Raw genomic sequence first — 24,567 nt, forward strand, 5'->3', positions numbered from 1 at the left:
GTTGGAAGTAAAAACAGTAGAGAAAAACTTAGGCTCTACTACAGTAAACAGATTCAAGTGGATGTAGGTAGCAGTAGTTATGCACAAATGAAGAGACTTGCACAAGATAGACTTAGCATGGAGAGCTGTGTCAAACCGGTCTTTGGACTGAAGATAATGACAAAGAAAATGATATTTAGACAGTGAATCCAAAGGGATTGAGTTTGCTGTCTGGTATGAAGAAAAAGACTGCTACAACCACATAAATGACAACTGTTACCAAATTCTCTTCATATATGTTGCACCATGAAAACAAACCTAAAATTTCAAAACTGTATACTTGCAAGTTCATGTTTCAGAATGCATAAATACGTACTCAATTAGGAAATTGGTATGTACGTAGCAAAAAATGATACAGTTCAGGGAGGTATCTGTGGGTGGTATACTTCTCAAAAGCAGGAGGAAAGCAGTGGTAGTTCCATCATGTCACTGGTGCTGACATGTTACTCTGTTCGTGTCAGTCCCTTTTTGTAGACTCCAGACAAGGGGAATAAACTCCTACTCACTATTAACTACCATGGATGTCAGACTATGTAGGAGTTCCATGTACTCTTACAGTGGTGCAGAATGTTACCTAACCACTGCACACACTGAAGACTGGTACACTGTGAGATCTTGCATATGGCTGGTTGAGGTAAACCTCATTCATGATAAGGCCTGCTATGTTCTGTATTTCTCATTGAAATAATATTTCATAGATTAGAAAACTCGTGTAACACTGTTTCAACAAAGCAGACTGAAACACGTCTTGTCATTAACATTTATACCTGATCAGTATAATCAGTATAATCTTATACTCCTTGGTGGTATGCTGCATCACTTCAGTCCTAGATACACTCCGCATTGCATTTTTAATCATCAAATCAGACCAACTCAATTATGTGATTTGATGAGGGCTCTGCCTCAGGAACATCTATTTTGATGCATTATGATATAAAAACATTTTAAAATAGTTTCCCTATTGAAACTTCACCATTGTAAGAAAAAATAAAGGGATATTCTATCCTGTCCTTTTGTTGCCAGTGTGGCACAATGTTATCACTCAGTTGGTTTTCTGTGGCTGTGGACCGTAAAATAATTACCAAACCTGGGAAAGCAACCTCCAAATAGTTGTTACTACAGTGAGCATATTATTATTTGCTTTTTAAACTTAGTCTGTGACGGAAAGACTCTAACTGCTCCAGAACAAGTTAATAAGTAACTTTGTTGTAATTACAGTCAATTTAGTCATGGTCTAGGTGGAAATAAAGCTAACTGGAATGTATCCTGTTTACATTTCTGCAGCTGACACTACTAAAAGTAAAACTGAACTCCATCCGAACAGGCCTTGGGTTACCCAACAGTACCGAACGACCACCGTGTCATCTTCAGCTGATAGGCGTAACTGAATGAGGAGATGAAGTGGCATGTAGTCAGTACACCGGTCTCTCGACTGTTGTTAGTCTACTTCCTAGTCAAATAGCTCCTCAATTGGTGTCACAAGGCTGAGTGCACCCTGCTTGCCAACAATGCTTAGAAGACCCAATCAGTCATCCATCCAAGTGCTAGCAAAACCTGATAGCATTTAAAATCAGTGATCTGATGGGAACTTGTGTTATCACGGCAGCAAGGCTGTTGGCCAATTGATGCTACTAATCCATTTAATTGTCATTGTTAACAAGTGCCATACATAAGTGCATTGTTTATAATTAAGAAATGCAATTAATGTAAATTAGCTGCTCAAATTGTTCTTAAAATATATCATTACATAACATAACTTACCTATGTGGTGCTAACAAATTGCACCCTAAAACTGTTTATGTCAAGTTTCTGTTCCCAAAAATACCCACCACCTAGATGATTATAACAATATTGAAAGCATTACCTTCAGTTCGGGTTGTGTAACACTAAGCCACCGTGTTTGCTGTGCATGAAGGATAGAATTGGTGGTACATATGGGGACCTTCTGCCGTATACCATAAGACGGCTTGATGTAGGTAACATTTTAATAAGAAATTAATGCAAAAATTTGAATAAGAGGCACGTTGTTCCAGGAGAAGAACTTTTGTCTGTTCTCACGCTCTAAATCTACCCCCTTTTAGAATTTTACACATTCCATCCAAATTAAATGTTTTTTTAAATTTTGAGATGTTAACAGTTTCTTTTGAATGCATCAAATTTTCTGATCATCATTGCTTTGGGAGAAAACTGTCAGAATAGCATGTGCCACAACTCAAAGACTGAGATCCCAGTGGACACTCAATGTTATTGTTTTCCTCATCTCTGTTGATAGCTCCAGATAAATTTTGATCCTCAGGTGGATTACTGTAGACTGTTACAACTAGAAGTTGGCCTTCTTTTTCACAATTATCAGTATCTCTTCTGCAGTAACAAGTTTAATAGGAACTAACAGAATAGCTTACACAGCATGGCCTCTTAAAAGTGGTGTTTCATACAAGACTAAATGTTTTCAATGTCGCCATTTGCCTCCCTTCCATCCTACATCTACAAGATGCAGACAGTGAATAGTAAATAACATATATGCACTGTTATTTCTTGTTTCTTATACCCTAGCCGCTTTTGAATTGTAGGAATGCAAGATGAATCTTTGACTCACGTTCACAGTTTTGAAACTTGCTGGCAGGTTAATACTGTTGCAGACTTGGACTCAAATTCATTGCATTACTTTTTTTTCCTGCAATGTGAGACCTTTATATTACATCCACTTCTTTATTGGCCACAATGAGGGAAAAAAAGTGTATAAAAATTGAGTTACTGTACTTATTTATAGACTATTTTATTCATTCAAAATGTTACAAGTTTCATTTTTACATCCACTCAATTTCTTTATCATGGAACTGGAGCATTGGGTGGCTGTTCGGGCATTTTCCGTCATAGACTTTGCGGTATCCTGAAAAAAATCAACAGTGAATGCAAATTAATGCCACTTCCTATTTACTGAAATTAACCTAACTACTTTGCAAGGGCATTAATTCTGCTAGTTCGATAAGCAATTTTTGAGCCATGTCATAAACTAGGTTGTATAAATTGTATATTTGAGCGTGAAAGCAGTATGTCATAACACATTATCAAAGTCTAAAACTTGAATTATTTCACCCCCTAAAGCTGTAATGTGACGAATGTGATAACTGTATTCCATATGTTTGTAACTAATAGCTGGACTGACTAAAAACTGGAAAATAAGAGGAAGTAATTTACAGCATAGAGAACACGAAAGAACTGGTTTATGGAATGAGGAGAGAGTACCACTTGCAGTATAGCTGAATTTTTTATAAGCAGACAGACACATAAATAACAAGTCTAATTTCACAGAGCACCGTCCACAATAATGCTAAACACTTAACCATTGATATTGCATCCAAAATTTCCTATGTTTATCCTCCTATAACTTTGTCTTGAACTGAGATTAACACCTGGGAGAAGAGACAGTCTCATTGTTGGACACCAGTATGTATCTCACAGAGTTTTACAAATGAATTTTACTTTTTATGTTATATTTGTAAGAATCTGTAAGATTAGTTCTCTGGTCTCCCTGTCCACTCTGAGCTTTTCTGTGGTACCAAAAACTGTCAGTTGACAATCATAGGCCTTCTTAAAAAAAAGTCCACAAATGTGCCACTTGTGCTCATACATCAGCATATCCTTAATACTGTCTTCAGGTTCTGTATCTGTTCCATGCACGACCACCCCTTCCTGAATCCTGCTTGATAGGCACATCAATATACTGCACACTAATTTGCTAGTAATGTGTCGGAACTGGATTTTTCATAACAGTAATTTTTTCATAACAATATGTGTAGTTTAGACCCAAATACTAATCATGAGTAACCTTTTGGCTTAGACAGGGTTCCCTCTTCCTGCCAGTTGAAACTTTGGTCTCAAACGTTGACCACACCTGCTACCCTCTTATGCATGTATTCACCCTCCACTGTTACAAGGGAAAACATCATCATTTTTTTATTGGGTAACCCTAAATAATGAGGGTATCTTGCTCTCAGTACTTGTTCATATCAGACAGCATTATTCATTACTTCTATGTCTAGTTCAATAGAGATATTAAGATCTAACTATGACTTATCAATCACAGTTGGACTGTATCATTTGCCGTGACTGGAAATGTTACTAAGAAATAGCTGCACTTAAAAGCCAGTAATATTTTCAGTGAAAGCTTATCTACTGGGAATGGGAAGTCAGGGAAAGAAGAACAACGAAGGCAGGTGAATACTGAAATTACAGGTCCAGAAACGTTGTATGACAACAGTACAGGCTCATGCCACTAGTCTGTGTATCTTTTTGTATAGTGTTGTCTTACATTAAATTGCCAAAAGATATATGTTTTGCTGTAAATGGGTCACATAAAAGTTGAACCTTGTATACCGGCTTTCTAACTTTTCACCTTCAGAGTATTTGTGTTATTCGGATTCTCTCTCTCTCTCTCTCTCTCTCTCTCTCTCACTCACACACACACACACACACACACACACAACTGTCTTGGACAAGAATACAAGTTTGCAAGCTGCACTATGTTCTTCGGTTTCTTATTTGTATTTTCATCCACCACTTAGTATATTTTGTAGTGATTGTTTTTATCATTCTCTTGTTTGTGTTCCTCCCAGGACATTCCATTACAATTTTAATGCATTTTTATTGATGTTATCCATATCTAGGACATACTGGTCAGTAACTGTTCAAATTAAATCTTTTGGGATAATTGGATACTTACTCGTATTTTCCAGGCAGTTTGTAGCATGCATGAAACAAATGTTAGCAAAAGTCCGCAGATGGTGGCAGTCAGTGGCACAGACAGGTTTATACTCCTCTGGGCAATAAGACGGGCAGCATTCAGGAGGTACAAAACGCGGACAGCAGATGGGAGCCAACGGCTTGTGCAAGTGCGGAGGCAGCACAAGGTTAGCGAAGGACGCACCGGCCATGGCTGCAGACATATGTCAACAAGTCACTATTAACACTTGTGATAAAGATACAATAGGATACAGGCAAGTAAAAAGAAAACTGTTTGCTGTGCTATGTCCTAAACTGAAGAGAGTGGGCAGGAAAAAGAAGAGAATACATGGGTGTCTACGAGAGTGTGGTGGCAGGAGCAATTACACACACAGAGGGGAAAGAGAAAAATGGAACCCGGAGCACAGCAGGGAGAATGGGTTCTCAGGTGGGTAGGTATGAAAAGTGAGTAATTCAAATGTCCCATTACAGAAGGTACCCTGTTTAGACAGCATGCTAAATAACATACATTATTAACAGTAACTGACAAAACCTACCTGAGTAACAGAGTATTATTATGCAGAAGAAAGATAAATCTACTTTGAAACAAAAATATCATGTTCTGCAGTCCAGCCAAACAAAATAGCATTTGAGGATCTGATTCAATCAGGTCATGCATTGACAAAAGGAAAGCGACTCTTAGAAACTTAAACTGTGAACAGCATTAAAATCAGTTTCACCTGAACTGTAATCTGCACACTCACAATACAAGACACAAAAACTGTTTTGATTTACACTTTGCATCACTGTCCAGCTTTCAGAGTGGACTCTGACGTAAAGCTTCCCCACTCATCTTTGTCTCCCATCACCCTCACAAGAAGTGGGAGCCACTCATACTAGGCTCCGCCTTTCCTTTCTAACCTTCCTGACCTATCGCTCTTTACTTCCTGAAGAGTGAACAGTTTCAAAAGCTGCAATTAGTTATGTTTTTCATTTTTAAATATGTATGTTGGCGGTGCTGGAATTTTGTCCCCTTAAGGTAAGTACTGGCAAGCCATTGTCTTCCAGTAATGTTACAGTTTTCTCTAGTGAATTTTCCTTTTGATGCAAATTATCTAAATTCGGTGTTTGAAAATTTCCCCTAGGAATATGGCAATTAGCTGAGTTCATTGTAACCTTGATGACAAATGTCAGCATAATTACAGTGGAAAGTTCTGGCAGACAGTTAATACCTTCAGAGCATCAGTATATTGTAAACAGGACACTGCCATTAAAGATGTAGGTAACTAATACCTGTGAAAAATACCAGTGCACCTCCAGCTAAATGTTAAGTTGCCAGTACCAGATAAACAGTAGCCACTTAATAAGAACAAAGAAGCAGTGGCATTCTTTAATGTAGCAGCTTTCCTGCTTATTTACTTGGCTACATTCAGCTAGTGTAAACACAAATAATGTTAAGCAGAATAGTGACAGTTCATCAATGCAGCATACAGATAAAAGTTTCCAAGAGTTGCTTTGTTTTTGTTGAAGTACACCTTGACACATTCCATATTCCCAAAGGTAAATGTGGGATCTATGACACATGAGGATTCATCCAACTAGCAAAATTTTTAATACAACAATGGAAACTACAGGTATTGCTACCTACTGCGAAGATAACAAATTAAGTCACAAAAAGCCACAGTTAAAGGACACTTGCGCATGGGCGTTCGGCCACAGCTTTCGTCAGAAAAAGTGAAACACACACCATTCATTCACACAAGCAGGCAAACCTCACACACCATGACACCAATTCCAGCCCGAGCTGCTGGAGTTGGCGATCATATGTGCGTGAGGTGTGTTTGCTTGTATGAATTAATGGTGTGCTTTTCTCTTTTTCTGATGACGGCTGTGGCTGAAAGCTTATGTGTAAGTGTCTTAATTGTGCCTGTGTGCAACTTAGTATGTCATCCTTACAGTAAATAGCACTTTATCTTTTCTTACATTGTTAAAATTTTATCTTGTTTTTGTACCTGTCAATGCTTTTATTATATTGTGATTTGTATCTCTACTGCAAAATTATTTACATTCTGTCACAACTTCCAATGCTGTATTTATATAAACGAAATATCAAATGATCCATTTTTTGTCAATTATTTATTAAGACTCATGCTGTCAGAATATGTCGAATGAGAGGTTCATTCGTGTCACTTTAGCAATTAATACAATTGAACCGCATGTGGAAAATCATAATCAACCTCTCTGTCTAAAGTATATAAACAGAAGCACAGTGAATAAAGATTAAAATTACTTTTCATTAATTAAATTACAGTAAAAATGTAGGGAAACTGTGAAAGTTGAATTAATTTTCACTCTGCAGCAGAGTGTGTGCCAGGGGAAATTTCCTGGCAGACAGAAACTGTGTACCTGACAGAGACTCGAACTCAGGGCATTGATAACCTCACTTTTGAGTGCCCATTAAATCAGAAAATACACACAATCTCGGGACCTTTGCCTTTTGTAAGCAAGTGCTCTACCAATTGATTTACGTAAGCACAACTCATGACCCACCCTCACAGTTTTACTTCCACTAGTACCTCACTTCTTACCTCTGAACTTCACAGAAGTTATCGTGCAAAACCTGTGGGACTAGCACTCCTGGAAGAAAGAATATTGTGGAGACATGCCTTAGCCAGATTTCGCAGGAGAACTTCTGTGAAGTTTAGAAGGCACAAAATGTACTGTCGGAAATAAAGCTGTGAGGATGGGTCATGTGCCACGCTTGGGTAGTTCAGTTGGCAGAGCTCTTGCCAGCAAAAGGCAAAGGTTTCGAGTTCGACTTGCAGCCATATTAATCTGCCAAAACGTATCAATGTTCTTTCAGTTATATCTGTCTTGTTATTACCCTTTACCTTTAAGTTATCAAGTTTTCAAATCTTGCTCAGCACAGGCACCAACAATCTGTCTTTGCTTCTCATTCTGTCCAGTTAAGTCTCACCAGACCCGAGGGTTCTGGGCAACTTTTTAGTAACTCTCACCATTAGCTAAAACTTGCCAGTGCTTCTCTCCCATCCCTGTTCCTTTCCCTTCAACACTTCTGCCAGAAGAAGAAGTCAATTGCTAAAAAAGCTTGTGCATTTCCTTACCTTTTATATGTGTTTTTGTCTACCTCTGGTTGCTTGCTGGGTAGATTTTTATCAAGACATATTATATTTTATTTGCAAATAGAAAGCAGAAAGAGACATACATTTCTAAGTTTACTTTTCCAATGTAGCAGAGCATTGTTTTGACTGTAATGTTCATTCAGTAGGGAGCTTATGACTTGGTATTATAATGCAACTTTGTGACCAGACTTGGGGTACGGTGCAACCTACCGTTCTCAGATGGCAGGGTAGTGTTAATAGTAATATGATAAGAAGGTCCTTAGCTATCTTCTCAAAGCTTTGTGAGCCCTGCTACAGCCCATCCATGAAGTAAAACAAATGCCACACACACACACACACACACACATACACACACACTAAACAGTTACAGAGATGGACAATGGCCCTGTAATCACAATGAATATTTCTCACATAAAGTAAATGATTTTGTCTTTTATGAATGGATTCCACATCTAAGTTCAGTAAGTTTCAAAATTGTAGTAGTGTACTGGGTTATTTCACTGTCCAGTTTCACATTATAAATTATGAGTATGTAGACAGAATAATCATCATCATCACCAGCAGCACTAGCAGCAGCAGCACCCGCCAATTCAGTCACACTGTGATGAATCAGCACATAACATAGGATCCCAGCAGATTCTTACATTTCTGCTGATCTTCAGCTTAAAGTTGCCAAATGGATCCATCTGTCTGGTAGTCTTCCCTTTAGTCCATTTTGGGCCCCAGTGTTGTACACATTTTGAACATCTACCATCTTTTCTTTGAGCAATGTGACCAGCCCACTGCCATTTCGAGATGTTCACTCTTTCCGTTATGGCACTGACCTTTGTTGTACATCTGATATCAACTGCTTTCTGTCTGTCTTTCTTTGTGTTGTCCAACCTTGATTTTTTTTCCGCCATCTTTCGGTTACTGTTAGTCTTCTAACAATAAACTCATTTAATTTCCATGTCTCACAACCATTAAGTTACTACTGGCAGTGTACATTGGTCAAAAGCTGTTTTATTCAGCTCAGCCAACATCTTAAAGCTTTTATCAGTGAAAGTACGAGCAAAAATTTGACCTTATACATACATCATCTGAGAAATATATTTATTGTTGGAGTTTTGAAACACAAATCTGTTTTTCTTGTAATATGACGTCAACTGCACATTAAGGCAACTGATGTATAAATGGGTCTAAAACTGCAGCTGACCAAACATTTGTAAACAATACAATACCATTTTGAACATACTACTTAAGTAATGGACACCACGTTCTTTGAGGATGGAGCAGTCATACTGATGTTAAATACTATATCTAATAATGATTTAGTGGTCAGTGATAAATACAGAGACGAGTTTTATTAATAAACTTGGCATATGAATTTTTATTCAGACGTTTAGAAAAAAGTAGATAAAATTAGGTAATTTCTTGCAAGGGTAGGCACTGTTATGATGTTTTATTTCCAATTAAATGAATTAAAATCCCAATTAAAGCAAACATGTTAGTAACCTAGGCACTATCAAACTCAGCAGACACACTCATCAAGTTAAACAAATCTGCCATAAGTAACAGAAGCATTGAAATCACGTGTGGAAATTTACAGGGAACTACATAAGAAAGTTATAGCAGCAGCTAGGAAAGTAGTAAGAATATAAAATCAACGTAAGAGATGGTAAATGTGAAAGAATGTATGCAGACAAAACAGAAAGAACTACTACTTCATTACAGAGTGAAGATAAAACTCTTAAAGATCTACAACACAAAAGCCAACATATTCAACAACCATCATATAAACATAACAATAATTATAATTCAAACTAAATGTAATTGTAATATGAGCATATGACTCCCCTTGAAAGATGAGGCTGTAATCCCATCTTTTGCAACTGAATTAGAGGTATGAAACACCATAAATACATTCAAATATAAATGATTGTGTGGCGCTGATTAGTTTCTAGACAAGCTAATAAAATACAGTGCAAGAAACAGACTTCCAACTTGCAGATAATACACTCCTGGAAATGGAAAAAAGAACACATTGACACCGGTGTGTCAGACCCACCATACTTGCTCCGGACACTGCGAGAGGGCTGTACAAGCAATGATCACACGCACGGCACAGCGGACACACCAGGAACCGCGGTGTTGGCCGTCGAATGGCGCTAGCTGCGTAGCATTTGTGCACCGCCGCCGTCAGTGTAAGCCAGTTTGCCGTAGCATACGGAGCTCCATCGCAGTCTTTAACACTGGTAGCATGCCGCGACAGCGTGGACGTGAACCATATGTGCAGTTGACGGACTTTGAGCGAGGGCGTATAGTGGGCATGCGGGAGGCCGGGTGGACGTACCGCCGAATTGCTCAACACGTGGGGCGTGAGGTCTCCACAGTACATCGATGTTGTCGCCAGTGGTCGGCGGAAGGTGCGCGTGCCCGTCGACCTGGGACCGGACCGCAGCGACGCACGGAAAGACCGTAGGATCCTACGCAATGCCGTAGGGGACCGCACCGCCACTTCCCAGCAAATTAGGTACACTGTTGCTCCTGGGGTATCAGCGAGGACCATTCGCAACCATCTCCATGAAGCTGGGCTACGGTCCCGCACATCGTTAGGCCGTCTTCCGCTCACGCCCCAACATCGTGCAGCCCGCCTCCAGTGGTGTCGCGACAGGCGTGAATGGAGGGACGAATGGAGACGTGTCGTCTTCAGCGATGAGAGTCGCTTCTGCCTTGGTGCCAATGATGGTCGTATGCGTGTTTGGCGCCGTGCAGGTGAGCGCCACAATCAGGACTGCATACGACCGAGGCACACAGGGCCAACACCCGGCATCATGGTGTGGGGAGCGATCTCCTACACTGGGCGTACACCACTGGTGATCGTCGAGGGGACACTGAATAGTGCACGGTACATCCAAACCGTCATCGAACCCATCGTTCTACCATTCCTAGACCTGCAAGGGAACTTGCTGTTCCAACAGGTCAATGCACGTCCGCATGTATCCCGTGCCACCCAACGTGCTCTAGAAGGTGTAAGTCAACTACCCTGGCCAGCAAGATCTCCGGATCTGTCCCCCATTGAGCATGTTTGGGACTGGATGAAGCGTCGTCTCACGCGGTCTGCACGTCCAGCACGAACGCTGGTCCAACTGAGGCGCCAGGTGGAAATGGCATGGCAAGCCGTTCTACAGGACTACATCCAGCATCTCTACGATCGTCTCCATGGGAGAATAGCAGCCTGCATTGCTGCGAAAGGTGGATATACATTGTACTAGTGTCGACATTGTGCATGCTCTGTTGCCTGTGTCTATGTGCCTGTGGTTCTGTCAGTGTGATCATGTGATGTATCTGACCCCAGGAATGTGTCAATAAAGTTTCCCCTTCCTGGGACAATGAATTCACGGTGTTCTTATTTCAATTTCCAGGAGTGTATTTGGGATAGGAGTTCCAACAAAAACTAAAAAAATCAATTGTCAAGCCTCTTTACAAGAAAGGTGCAGTCTGATATTAGTAATTGCAAATGTAGCTCGCTGAGATCTGGATTTTCAAAACTATGGTAAAAGAAATGCCAATGGAATAGACTCATTTGCTAAACAAAAACTGTAAGTTGATTAATGGATAAAAAGGTATTAGGAAAAACAGATCAACTGACATAAGGATTTATAAGTTTTTAAAATGTGTCCTAAATTCCATAGATAAAAATGAGTTAAATTGTGGTCCGTTTTTGAATGTCTCAGGCATTTGATATCACTGACCATAATTTACTGCTAAGGAAACTATACTGCTATGGGAGTTGTGAAGTAGCATGTGATTGGTTGAAACCCTATCTCTCTGATAGAAATAAAAAGGGTAGAGTAACAACATAACTGATACATTAGGCACATTATATGAGAGAGTCGTGTATGGCATGCCACAGGGCTCTGTACTGGGACCATTGCTATTCTTAATATTTATAAACAACATACCAAGTCCTACATGAGCAGCAGACACAATATTGTTTGCCTATGACACCAGCCTGTTAAAGGAATGAACAGTGCTGACCTACAAGAAAAATCAAACAATAGAAAGTCTAGGATGGAATAACAATAATAAGGGAAGGATAGCTCGTTACTCAGCACCTATATGAGGCGTTGACTTGCAGAAATGCACAGTGTAAAAGAATACTAAACATTATTTACACATCTTCCGAAATGGAACACACAGACACGGACACTGTTTCTGGATGCAAGAGGTGAGTATGTATGTTTTTTCTACTTCTGAAGAAGGACTTTGTACAAGAGCTTAAATAGTTTTGCATTATTTTTCATTGCGCTTGTTTGCGATACAACGACTGTGAGTCATGAGTAACAATAATATAACATTTTCTATAAATTGCTACAGAAAAGAGTCACAGCAGCAACACATGGGTTACAGATAACAGACTAATTGTGAATGACAAAAACATTGTAGATGAACTTCAGCCAAGTAACAAAAAAGCTAGGAAACAACATTGGAACTTTGGCAGGGTAACAGGTTGCAAACACCACACACTAAATTTTTAGGAGTATGGCTGGATGTACATTTAAGATGGGAGAAACACACAGAACTGTTAAACAAAAAACAATGTCTGTAGCCTGCTGTTATGTTGCAAGGAACTTAAAAATCCCAATAGTATTTAAATGGTGTTACATGCCTGCTTTGCACTCCTGCTTAGCATATTTATATGGGTGGAGGGATACCACTCTGGCTAAAACTCATATTTCAAAAGACGTTAATAAAAATCATCAACGAGTCACACTTAGATAATCATGTACGTATTTTTTCAAGGAATTTAAAACCATGGCCCTACCAGCTACCGGTATCTATATTTATGAACGTGTGTTTTTGAAGGTAGACCAAGAATTCTCATTGTTAAACATAGTTATGAAAGAAAAAAACAGAGGCGATTTTCACAGAGGCGACAGACAATCATATCAAAAATGTGCTCTTAGCAACAAAAATTTCTGTTTAAAGTATTGCCAGTGGAGTGAACTACCAATTTTTGGAAAATTGTATTTGTACGTATGTAATACAACATAAATTATTATACTAATTTATAGTCGGCCTGTTATGTGTGTCGCTACGGTCACAGGTTCGAATCCTGCCTCGGGCATGGATATGTGTGATGTCCTTAGGTTAGTTAGGTTTAATTAGTTCTAAGTTCTAGGCGACTGATGACCTCTGAAGTTAAGTCGCATAGTGCTCAGAGCCATTTGAACCATTTGTTATGTGTGTGGCTCTCTGAGCACTTTGGGACTTAACATCTGTGGTCATCAGCCCCCTAGAACTTAGAACTACTTAAACCTAACTGACCTAAGGACATCACACACATCCATGCCCGAGGCAGGATTCGAACGTACGACCGTGGCGGTCACGCGGTTCCAGAATGAAGCGCCTAGAACCGCACGGCCACAACGGCCGGCCCAATGTGTGTGGTTTCATGTCGCACATACGAATATTTTATCAGTGAACACATAATTGTTAAATGTTTTATTATGCATAACAAATCCTATATCACCACGTATGATGGAGCGCGAGCGCGAGGATGCTAATAAATTGAATTGAGTGAAAAACAGTAATGATAAAGAATGCTATGCCGACTTCGTGCAAATGATACCAAAGCTACGTAGGAGATATGCAGTGTTTACTTTTAGATGGCCGAGGTCAGTGTGGCGGCCAATAGCGAAGAAAAAGCCCGGCTCGCGCATGGGCCAACAATAATGTACTTTTTACATAACCCATGCGAAAGGAAGGCACGCCTAGCCCTTGGCACCACAAACTGCACGTAGCACTTCCGCAAAAGCAGAGGTTAAGCACGGAAGTAAAAATCTCTTTAAATGTTGTTCGTAAACGAAACTGAAATCGTCTTATGCGTTTTCATGGTTAACAAAGACCCTAACTGCAGCAACCATCTCAACATTAATTTGATAACGTACCGAACAATAAAAAATAAAAAAAATAAATAAATAAATAAACACTCAGAACAGTTAAGTGCAAAACAGCAACAAAGCAGATGACAGTGGCTACCTCCCACAATTGTCACCTACCTAATGTTGCCTACAGCTAAAGAAACAAAGGACTTCCAGCCGAAACCTTCGGACTACTACCGGTTCTATGGACTGGAGCGGTCTGCCAACTGAAAGTAAACGTAATGTACGCCCTATATGAAATGATGTAAACTACCACGTCCAGGAAAAATATGCACACAATAAAAATTTAAATTTCAGGTGAAGTTGTCCGAAGACGGAGACTGTGAAACTTTGACTTGCAACGGTATTGTAATGTTTGACCGTTCTGTTAACAAAATTCGACACTAAATTTGGCCGAACGTGTGACGCCGCAACTTGCATGCGAACAAATCAGGTGTTTACGGTGCGTCAGTCGTATTCCAATTAATCCTTGGATCCTGCGGCGGTGGAAAGAAGTGAAAGGCGGTGGAAAGAAGTGAAAGATACATTTAATATACGTAATTCAAGAGCAATGCAATGAACTGACATCAACAATATAAAGATTTGTACTGTTCTGATTATACTAATTATAAAATATCCCGAAACATTAATTTTTAAAAGTTTTTGTGAAAACGCGTTTCAGCGGAGGAGGATTTGCCCAACAGGCAATTCTTTATTTCTGATTTATACTCCATCACTGTATCTACATAATATAAGGTTCTCTGGCAGGTTGCTGTATATCTGACTAATTTCTGTAGTGACTTGAGTTCCCCCCCAGAAAATATTCCACAACGTATTCGTTAATGGAAATATGCAGAACAAACTAGCATCTTCATTTTACATCAAGGAATGTATACTGCAAATGTAGCTGAACGGATCTATCTTAACGTTTCAACAAAGTACACATCTAGCGGCAAGATTTATCACGATGTGATCTGAAAGCAAACCGAAGACCTGTGATCTCTGGAAAAATGAAAATCTGTAAGAAATGATATAACAGGTGTTAAAACAAGAATGCTTCAAACATGTAAAATAGAAAAACAAATCTATCACAGTGAGAGAAAAGTACGTCTGTACCCAGAAAGGCGAAGATAAAGTACCTTTAACCTAAAACTTAACTGTTTTCGAGGAAATTGTCGCATAAAAAAATGAAGAGTTGTGAACGTCCGAATCAGTAGCTGCACAGGCAGCGCGGCGGACTGCTAACCAAAGTCGGAAACTTTGTCCACTCGGACACTGGTGTTGCGTTGTCCATACGTTTGTATCGTCATAATTGAGATTCTACTACAGAGGTGGCTGAACGGGCTCGTCTCGAAAGCTGCTGCTTCTACTACTACTACTACTAATAATAATAATAATAATAATAATAATAACAGAAAAATTTGAAAAGGATTTCGTGAAGCGGCATATTTCGGGAACAGTCGCAAAGACCAGTTGATGAGTACTCACCCAATATAATAATGAGGGCTCCGGTATTCATGGTGCAGTTGCTATGTCTGCGGTCGTCGAACAACTAGCTACATACAGACTCGAAGTGAGTTTTATACGCGTTGCTGTTGACATGAAAAGGCACGACCGGCCTCCGCTACGCATAAATACGCAGTCTAGCAAGCTGGCGAAACGTGAGAACTTATGTTCATCGCAGTCAGCTGCCTTGAAACCCAATTTGTCTGTGACAATGAAGAAGACTAGCGATACGTTTGTTATATGCCGAAACAAAAAGTTAGTCTTTTCTTCCTTTTGTACTTTCGAACTGGAAAATGTGTTTTGGATAATTCTATATGTTTCACTGGTAAATAGGGTCGCCAGATTAAATTGACAAAATTACCAACACTGCCTGGCGAAAGAGCTTGCTCAGCTGAAGGTGAACGCAACAAAACACTTGGTAAAGGTTAAAAATTATATTTATTATTGCCAGTTACAACTTTCAACAGATTTTTGTTACTGGTACCTTTAATTTTTTTGGTAAAAGACGTTGCAAGTTGCAAACAATTCATAATTCTGCTTTTTACCACAACGTCATTAAATTTGTTTCTAGCGTCAGGCCATAAATAATTCATGTTCCTGAAGAGTCTTTCCACAAGCATCGATGCATGGAACCGCCACTATCCTTTCAATAATTTAGTGATAGGTAAAAATAGCCCTACCGAACCACATTTTATTTTAAAAAATCTCATTTTGTTCGTTGCATCTGCTCGGGGCGGACGTCGTAAGACATCCGTTTTAAGTTCGTCGTTGATCCATTAACCCAGTTTTTATTATTATTATTATTATTTTTTATTTACAGAGGGCAGCTAACCCTCTGCCCGAACACGCTGAGTTACCGTGCCGGCTACTACTCATACATCGGCACCGAATACCGAATACGGATGTGAAATACCAAACAGTTCGGTGAAAAACAGAAAAACTGGCAGCCCAACTAGTAAAACATACTTGTGAAATATGCTGCACAGGCATTTTGCATGAATATGTTAATTGTTGTCGCAAAGAAACTCATTAAATGTGTAGTGTTGTAATAGTGCTTATATTTGCCTATGTATCCTTTTTTACAATGATATTAATCGTAATCATTACAGATTTAAACAAAATACTCAAATGGTTTTATAGATAAGCCGCAAAGCATAAACACAAATTACGCCACAATTTTTAGCAACTGAGAAGTACCGCTTTTACATTGATAAGTACTAAATCCAACCTTTAACTCATACCATCGTAAGGTAACAGATGGAAAAGGATGAAACACAACTAAATAAATAAATAAATGGTTCAAATGTCTCTGAGCACTATGGGACTTAATATCTGAGGTCATCAGTCCCCTAGAACTTAGAACTATTTAAACCTGACTAACCTAAGGACATTCAAGCCCGAGGCAGGATTCGAACCTGCGATTGTAGCAATGCCGGCACTTATTTATACATTTCGATGGATTCCAGTCATAACGATCGTTCGTCTCATTTTGGACTCATTTTCAACGCAACGATAAACCAAACAGTGAACACACTGAAACAGAGTAAGAGAGTATTCTCTATTCTGTAACAATGATATCCACAGTCTGTAGCACGAGAGACTGGCAAATATTTAGGTAATACTGCCCAGAGATGACACAATATTTCCGTGCAGCACAAAATATTTCAAAACTTTTGATGTTCTCAATATTACTGCACAACCTCTCAATCTCACCCCTAGGTTTTTTCTGCGCTTCAGGAAAAATTGCGCAGTATTATTTATCGTCTAGGAAGCGCTTAAAGCTGGGCGCGCATAGGCGGTTTTTTGGCCGGCAGATTTTATTCAACCGTTAACTGCGCGCGCGTGACCAACTTATAGATCAATCGTCAGCAGTGCTATTGGCATTCTCACAAGTAAGTGGAGAAAGTAACAGCACATCGACACAAATCCCGATTATGGGGAAAGCATTATTAAAGCCTGTTTCATACCCCATATTTTTGGGAGACATCATGTGGTAAACAAATAAAACGCAAGGGTAATACATCTGCAGAAAATTGCTTCTTGGATACGTGCTTCAGAAGTGATTCAAGATAATCATAAACATTTTTCTGAGCTCTGTACTTCGCTAGGAGGATCTGTTCATTAGCAATACGCCCACAGGTAGACACTTTCGTCAGAAATGTTTTTTTATAACTTACGTTCTGGAATATTTAAATGCAAATTAACTATTTCAGCATTGTGTGCACGTACATAATACAATGATCTGTCCAACAATCCGGCATATTTAATTCATATACATTGTTGCTATGTTCAGTAAAATATATTTGCCTCTCGGTTAATTCAGTATATCATGTCAAAGTTTCACAGATTTCCGGCCACAATCACACTCTTATTTGGTGAACACCATAACATTACAATTTTTGTTGTACAGTGCGGATCGACATTCTAACAAAGAAATTAAATCCTCGCTATTAACATTTTCCATTTTTGTCAGCTGTTACACTATGCGAACAGTGGAGCGAAAACAAGTGCGTTTCGCAGCATACAACATTGTATGCGTCACTCCCTCGGCCAATAATTGTGTGCTGCTACAGTATATTTACAGCCGACTTTTTGTACGGGTTATGCGCCTGCATCCATATAGCAACACTATGGTAGCAAAACGATTCTGTGATCGGCCGATAGAAAAATGACTCATGCGCGCTTAGCCTAAAAGCACTATTTTTAAACAGATGCGCACTAGCACACAGTTTCGGGAAATACAGTTTCTCCCCCATTCTTGTATCTAGTATTATACTGCTACATAACGTGTGCCTCGAGAGCTGAGTAGTCGCCGGTACGTTAGCTCAGGGTGCCGGCACGGTAACTCAGCGTGGGGTAGCACGCATCTCACGCTTAGTGTATTCATCTCTTGGTCTCCCTCTACGATTTTTACCCTCCACGCTGCCCTCCAGTACTAAATTGGTGATCCCTTGATGCCTCAGAACATGTCCTACCAACCGGTCCCTTCTTCTAGTCAAGTTGTGGCACAAACTCCTCTTCTCCCCAATTCTATTCAGTACCTCCTCATTAGTTATGTGATCTACCCATCTAATCTTCAGCATTCTTCTGTAGCACCACATTTCGAAAGCTTCTATTCTCTTCTTGTCTAAGCTATTTATCGTCCACCTTTCACTTCCATACATGGTTACACTCCATACAAATACTTTCAGAAACGACTTCCTGACATTTAAATCTATACTTGATGTTAACAACTTTTTCTTCTTCAGAAACGCTTTCCTCGCCATTGCAAGTCTACATTTTATATCCTCTCTACTAAGACCATCATCAGTTATTTTTCTCCCCAAATAGAAAAACTCCTTTACTACTTTAAGTGTCTCATTTCCTAATCTAATACCCTCAACATCACCCGACTTAATTCGACTACATTCCATTATCCTCGTTTTGCTTTTGTTGATGTTCATGTTATATCCTCCCTTCAAGACACTGTCCATTCCGTTCAACTGCTCTTCCAAGTCCTTTGCTGTGTCTGACAGAATTACAATGTCACCGGCAAACCTCAAAGTTTTTATTTCTTCTCCGTGCATTTTAATACCTACTCCGAACTTTTCTTTTGTTTCCTTTATTGCTTGCTCAATATACAGATTGAATAACATCGGGGATAGGCTACAACCCTGTCTCACTCCCTTCCCAACAATTGCTTCCCTTTCATACCCCTCGACCATCTGGTTTCAGTGCAAATTTTAAATAGCCGGCCGCGGTGGCCGAGCGGTTCTAGGCGCTACAGTCTGGAACCGCGCGACCTCTATGGTCGCAGGTTCGAATCCTTATGCCTATGCACACACATCTATGCCTCGGGCATAGATGTGTGTGACTTCCTTAGGTTAGTTAGGTTTAAGTAGTTCTAAGTTCTAGGGGACCTTAGAAGTTAAGTCCCATAGTGCTTAGAGCCATTTGAACCATTTGGTAAATAGCCTTTCGCTCCTTGTATTTTTACCCCTGCCACCCTCAGGATTTGAAAGAGAGTATTCCAATCAACATTGTCAAAAGCTTTTTCTAAGTCTACAAATGCTAGAAATGTAGGTTTGCCTTTCCTTAATCTTTCTTCTAAGATAAAGTCTTAATGTCAGTATTGCCTCACTTGTTCCAGCTTTCTACGGAATCCAAACTTATCTTCCACGAGGTCGGCTTCTATCAGTTTTTCCATTCGTCTGTAAAGAATTCGCGTTAGTATTTTGCAGCTGTGACTTATTAAACTGATAGTTCGGTAATTTTCACATCTGTCAACACCCGCCTTCTTTAGGATTGGAATTATTACATTCCTCTTGAAGTCTGAGGGTATTGCGCCCGTCTCGTACATCTTGCTCACCAGATGGTAGAGTTTTGTCAGGACTGGCTCTCCCAAGGCTGTCAGTAGTTCTAATGGAATGTTGTCTACTCCGGGGGCCTTGTTTTGACTCAGGTCTTTCAGTGCTCTGTCAAACTCTTCACGCAGTATCATATCTCCCATCTCATCTTCATCTACATCCTCTTCCATTTTCATAATATTGTCCTCATGTACATCGCCCTTGTATAGACCCTCTATATACTCCTTCCACCTTTCTGCTTTCCCTTCATTGCTTAGAACTGGGTTTCCATCAATGCTCTTGATATTCATGCAAGTGGTCTCCTTTCTCCAAAGGTCTCTTTAATTTTCCTGTAGGCAGTATCTATCTTACTCCTAGTGAGATAAGTCTCTACATCCTTACATTTGTCCTCCAGCCATCCCTGCTTAGCCATTTTGCACTTCCTGTCAATGATCACAGAATATCTTCTACGAAACTGTTTACTTAGTTTCGGGTAATAAAATACATAACATTGTTTTGATACGACAATGGGGAAAGGCAGGCTTCCTTATTACAAAACTGACACTGAAAGTTATATTTGCTGCCTCTAGTACAATTTTTTTTTTCCCAGGACATTCTCTGCGTTCACATTTCTGAATTCCATACACATTTTCAGCCATAATTAGAGAAGACTGTGGTAGCTACAAATTTAAGTAACATTTATAAACATATTTGCAATCTTCATTCTATTTAATTATCACAATTTCATAGAAAGACAACAGTACCACACTTGGGGATTACTGAAGAACAGGGATACAACTCGTCGGGTTTGACCAATAACGTCAGAGGTTACCATTGGATGTATTGCACAGATTTAACAGCAAAGACGAATGTTGAGAAACAACGGAATGCAGGACAGAAGAAACAGACCATAGATAATAGACAGCGCATGACGTCATTTTACTGAAACCAACATTTCAGTCAAGTGACTCAGGGCACGAAGTCGAGCATGTCATTACGCATTTATAGTGCACATTTTATGACATTTTTGTTGCAGATCAAATGTGCTTTTTACTAGGTGCAGAAATAAAGACTTTAACATATGCTCAGATTAGATAGTTGTTTTGTATCCTACAGATTAGGTCAAGTGACAAAAATTACAGTTGTGTAAGTGAATTACTTTAAAATACTTGCAGATGTATGTCCGTAAGTTGATAGTTACTATGGATGTTGGCCCTTGCAAATGAAACTTGGTGAATGACTAAGACGTTGAGACAACATATCGTTATTATCTAGCTCACTACACTAATATACTCAGCGTTTCGTAATATATTACGCTTCTTATCTTTTCGGTGTCTGTACTGGATTAAACAAAAGTCCGAAAACATACGTACTTATTTTGAATAAATACCTGACATTATGGACATAAACGAATTTCAAAAGCTTGCCAAAGCATCACTCGTATTCTTGTGAAATAGTTAAAAACTAATGCTGTGTTCGAAACTCTTATTTTGTCTTCCACGTATGTGGAAGCGGCGAAATACAAGAATTCACAGTGGAAAAAAAGGAAACAAAAGTATTTACTAGAGAACATTCATTCTGCCGCTTGTTAGCAAAACTGTCAAATACGTGTCAACTTGACCACATATACAAAGGAAAACAACTGCTTTATTATGAGGAATTTCGGAAAAACTAGGTTAACTGCACTACTATGTGTGTAATAGTAGCACTACAGTTCTTTGAATTTTCAAAATCGATCCTTGATTTTAGCTATAAATGAAACAGTAACTGTCAGGTCCACTTCATACAGCGCTTAATGACAGGAACTCGGCCTTCTACCTCGAGTCACGTGACTTAGATATTGGTTTCAAACGTTAACACGGCTTTGATCGGGACATGCGCAGTCTATGTCATATAAGGTCTATGGGAGGAAACCATAGACCACAGATAACAGAGTGTGCATGAAATAATTTTACTGAAACCAACATCTAAGTCACGGAATTCGGGGCACGAAACCGAGCGTGTCATTACGTGTTTATAGTGCACAGTTCTTTGACATTTTTGTTACAGATCAAATGTTGTGCTTTTTACTAGATGCAGAAGACCTGAACATATGCTCAGATTAGACAGTTGTTTTGTATCTTACAGATTAGTAAATTTGGAAATTTGCAGTAAGTTCCTATGGGACCAAACTGCTGAGGTCATCGGTCCCTAGGCTTACACACTACTTAATCTAACTGTAACTAACTTGCGCTCAGAGAAACTAGGTCAGCTGCATTGCTACATGTGTAAGAGTAGTACTACAATTCGTTGAATTGTCGAACTCAGTGCTTCATTTCAGCTATAAATGAGAGAAACTCTTAACTGTCAGCTCCACTTCACACAGCGCGTAATCACAGGAACTCGGCTTTCTGCCCCGAGTCGCGTGACTTAGATGTCGGTTTCATTAACACGGCAGAGAGGGATATGCGCAGTCTATGTTATACTGTATATGGTTTATGGAGGAAACAGAAGTTTGACATATATCACGTACACCCATCTTTCGAACATAATGTCAGGCATATCCTATTCTTCAGTTGACCTACATACATAACTCAACTGAAGAATGGGTTATTGTTGTTGTGGTCTTCAGCCCAGAGACTGGTTTGATGCAGCTGTCCATGCTACTGTATCCTGTGTAAGCTTCTTCATCTCCAAGTAATTACTGCAACCTACATCCTTCTGAATCTGCTTAGTATATTCATCTCTTGGTCCCCCTCTACGATTTTTACCCTCGCACTTCCCTCCAATACTAGATAGATAATCTCTTGATGCCTCAGAACGTGTCCTACCAACTGAGTCCTTCTACTCGAGTTATGCCACAAATTCATCTTCTCCCCAATTCTATTCAATACCTCCTCATTAGTTACGTGGTCTACCCATCTGATCTTCACCATTCTTCTGTAGCACCACATTTCGAAAGCTTCTATTCTCTTCTTGTCTAAACTATTTATCGTCCACGTTCCACTTCCATACATGGCTACACGCGATACAAATACTTTCAGAAACGACTTCCTGACATTTAAATCTATACTCGATGTTAACAAATTTCTCTTCTTCAGAAACACTTTTCTTGCCATTGCCAGTCTACATTTTATATCCTTTCTACCTTGACCATCATCAGTTATTTTGCTCCCCAAATAGCAGAACTGTTTTACTACTTTAAGCCTCTCATTTCCTAATCGAATTCCCGCAGCATCACCCGATTTAATTCGACTACATTCCATTATCCCCGTTTTGCTTCTGTTGCTGTTAATCTTATACCCTCCTTTCAAGACACTGTCCATTCCGTCTAACTGCTCTTCCGTCCAACTGCTCCTTTGCTGTCTACATAATTACAATGTCATCGGCGAACCTCAAAGTTTTTATTTCTTCTCCATGGATTTTAATTCCTACTCCGAATTTTTATTTTGTTTCCTTTACTGCTTGTTCAATATACAGATTGAATAAAATCGGGGATGGGCTACAACCCTGTCTCACTCCCTTCTCAGCCACTACTTCCCTTTCATGACCCTCGACTTTTATAACTGTCATCTGGTTTCTGTACAAATTGTAAATAACCTTCTGCTCATTGTATTTTACCACTGCCACCTTCAGAATTTGAAAGAGAGTATTCCAGTCAACATTGGCAAAAGCTTTCTCTAAGTCTAGAAATGCCAGAAACTTAGGTTTGCCTTTGAATGGGTTACTAGTACAAAAAAGAAAGAAAAAAAGGGACAGAAGTTATGTTAACATGGACTACATCAGTTGACATACATGAGTTGTATCCCGAACTTCAGTTGATATGTATAGGTTAGCTGCAGTATGGAATAAAAATTTAATGTATGCCAACTTCTTCGCCTTCGCTAGCACTAGTATCCTATTTAGGCCAACTGAAGTACGGGATACAAATTTTACAGTTGTTGCTTTTTTTGCCTCCGCTACTACTAGCAATCTACTCTTCAGCTAATACTAGTACTAGCGAAGTCGGAATGACCGACATACGTAAAATTTCTATCCCATATTACAGTTGAAGTATATAGATCAACTGAAGAATAGGCTACTAATCCTAGCGAAGACGAAAAAATCGACGTACGTAACATTGGCATCCTGTACCTCAGCTCAACTACGCAAAGGCGAAAAAAAAGCGACATACATAAAATTTGTATCCCATACTTCAGTTGACCTATATAGGTAAACAATTTTTTTAACGCCTTCGATAGTAGTAGTATCGACTGAAAAGTATCATAGTAGTACTAGCAACGGCGAAAAAACCGACAACAGTAAAATTTGTATCCTGTACTTCAGTTGACCAACGTAAGTCAACTGAAGCGAAGGCGACAAACTCGGCGTACGTAAAATTTGTATCCCGTACTTCAGTTGACACAGAGGTCAACTGAACAATAGGATACTACAGCTAGCAAAGATGAAAAAACCTACATACGTAACACTGGCATGCTGTACCTGAGATGAACTACGAAAGTAGTGTCCTGTTCTTCAGTTGAGATATATAAGTCAACTGAAGAACAGGGTAATAGTGCTAGCGAAGACTGAAAAAAAGCGTCATACGAGAAATTTGTGCTAGCGAAGGCGAAAAATAGTGGTACACATAACATTTGTATCCTGTACTTCAGTGGACCTGTATAGGTCAACTGAAGAACATTGTACTGCCTTCGTAGTTCAACTGAGGTAGAGGATGCCAGTGTTACATATGTCGCTTTTCTCGTCTTTGCTAGCACTAGTATCGTATTCTTCAGTTGACCTATAAAGGTCAGCCGAAGTACGGGATGCAAATGTTTTGTATATCGGGTTTTCACCTTCGATAGTACTAGTATCGACTGAAAACTATCGCAGTTTTACTAATACTAGTGAAGGTGAAGAAAGAGACAACTGTAAAATTTGTATCCCGTACTGCAGTTAAGATAGATA

At 39.4% G+C, this 24,567-nt stretch overlaps 1 protein-coding gene across 2 annotated transcripts; it reads right to left on the bottom strand.

The window, feature by feature from the left end:
* Positions 1 to 2,807: 2,807 nt before the first annotated feature.
* LOC126092600 (vasotab-like) lies at positions 2,808 to 20,888 on the bottom strand. Of its 2 annotated transcripts, none has more exons than XR_007521366.1 (3): positions 20,801 to 20,888; positions 4,763 to 4,975; positions 2,808 to 2,929 (listed from the first exon to the last, which is right to left on the bottom strand). XR_007521366.1 is itself a non-coding variant. In XM_049908297.1 (3 exons), exons 1-3 carry the CDS (start codon positions 15,327 to 15,329, stop codon positions 2,847 to 2,849), a joined length of 327 nt encoding a protein of 108 aa, XP_049764254.1. In that variant the 5' UTR covers positions 15,330 to 15,338; the 3' UTR covers positions 2,808 to 2,846. The 2 variants fall into 2 exon arrangements, 1 of the variants encoding a protein (XP_049764254.1); XM_049908297.1 differs by lacking the exon at positions 20,801 to 20,888 and adding an exon at positions 15,299 to 15,338.
* Between the last annotated feature and the right edge of the window lie 3,679 nt (positions 20,889 to 24,567).

Source organism: Schistocerca cancellata, chromosome 7, assembly GCF_023864275.1.
Source record: "Schistocerca cancellata isolate TAMUIC-IGC-003103 chromosome 7, iqSchCanc2.1, whole genome shotgun sequence".
NCBI lineage: Eukaryota > Metazoa > Arthropoda > Insecta > Orthoptera > Acrididae > Schistocerca > Schistocerca cancellata.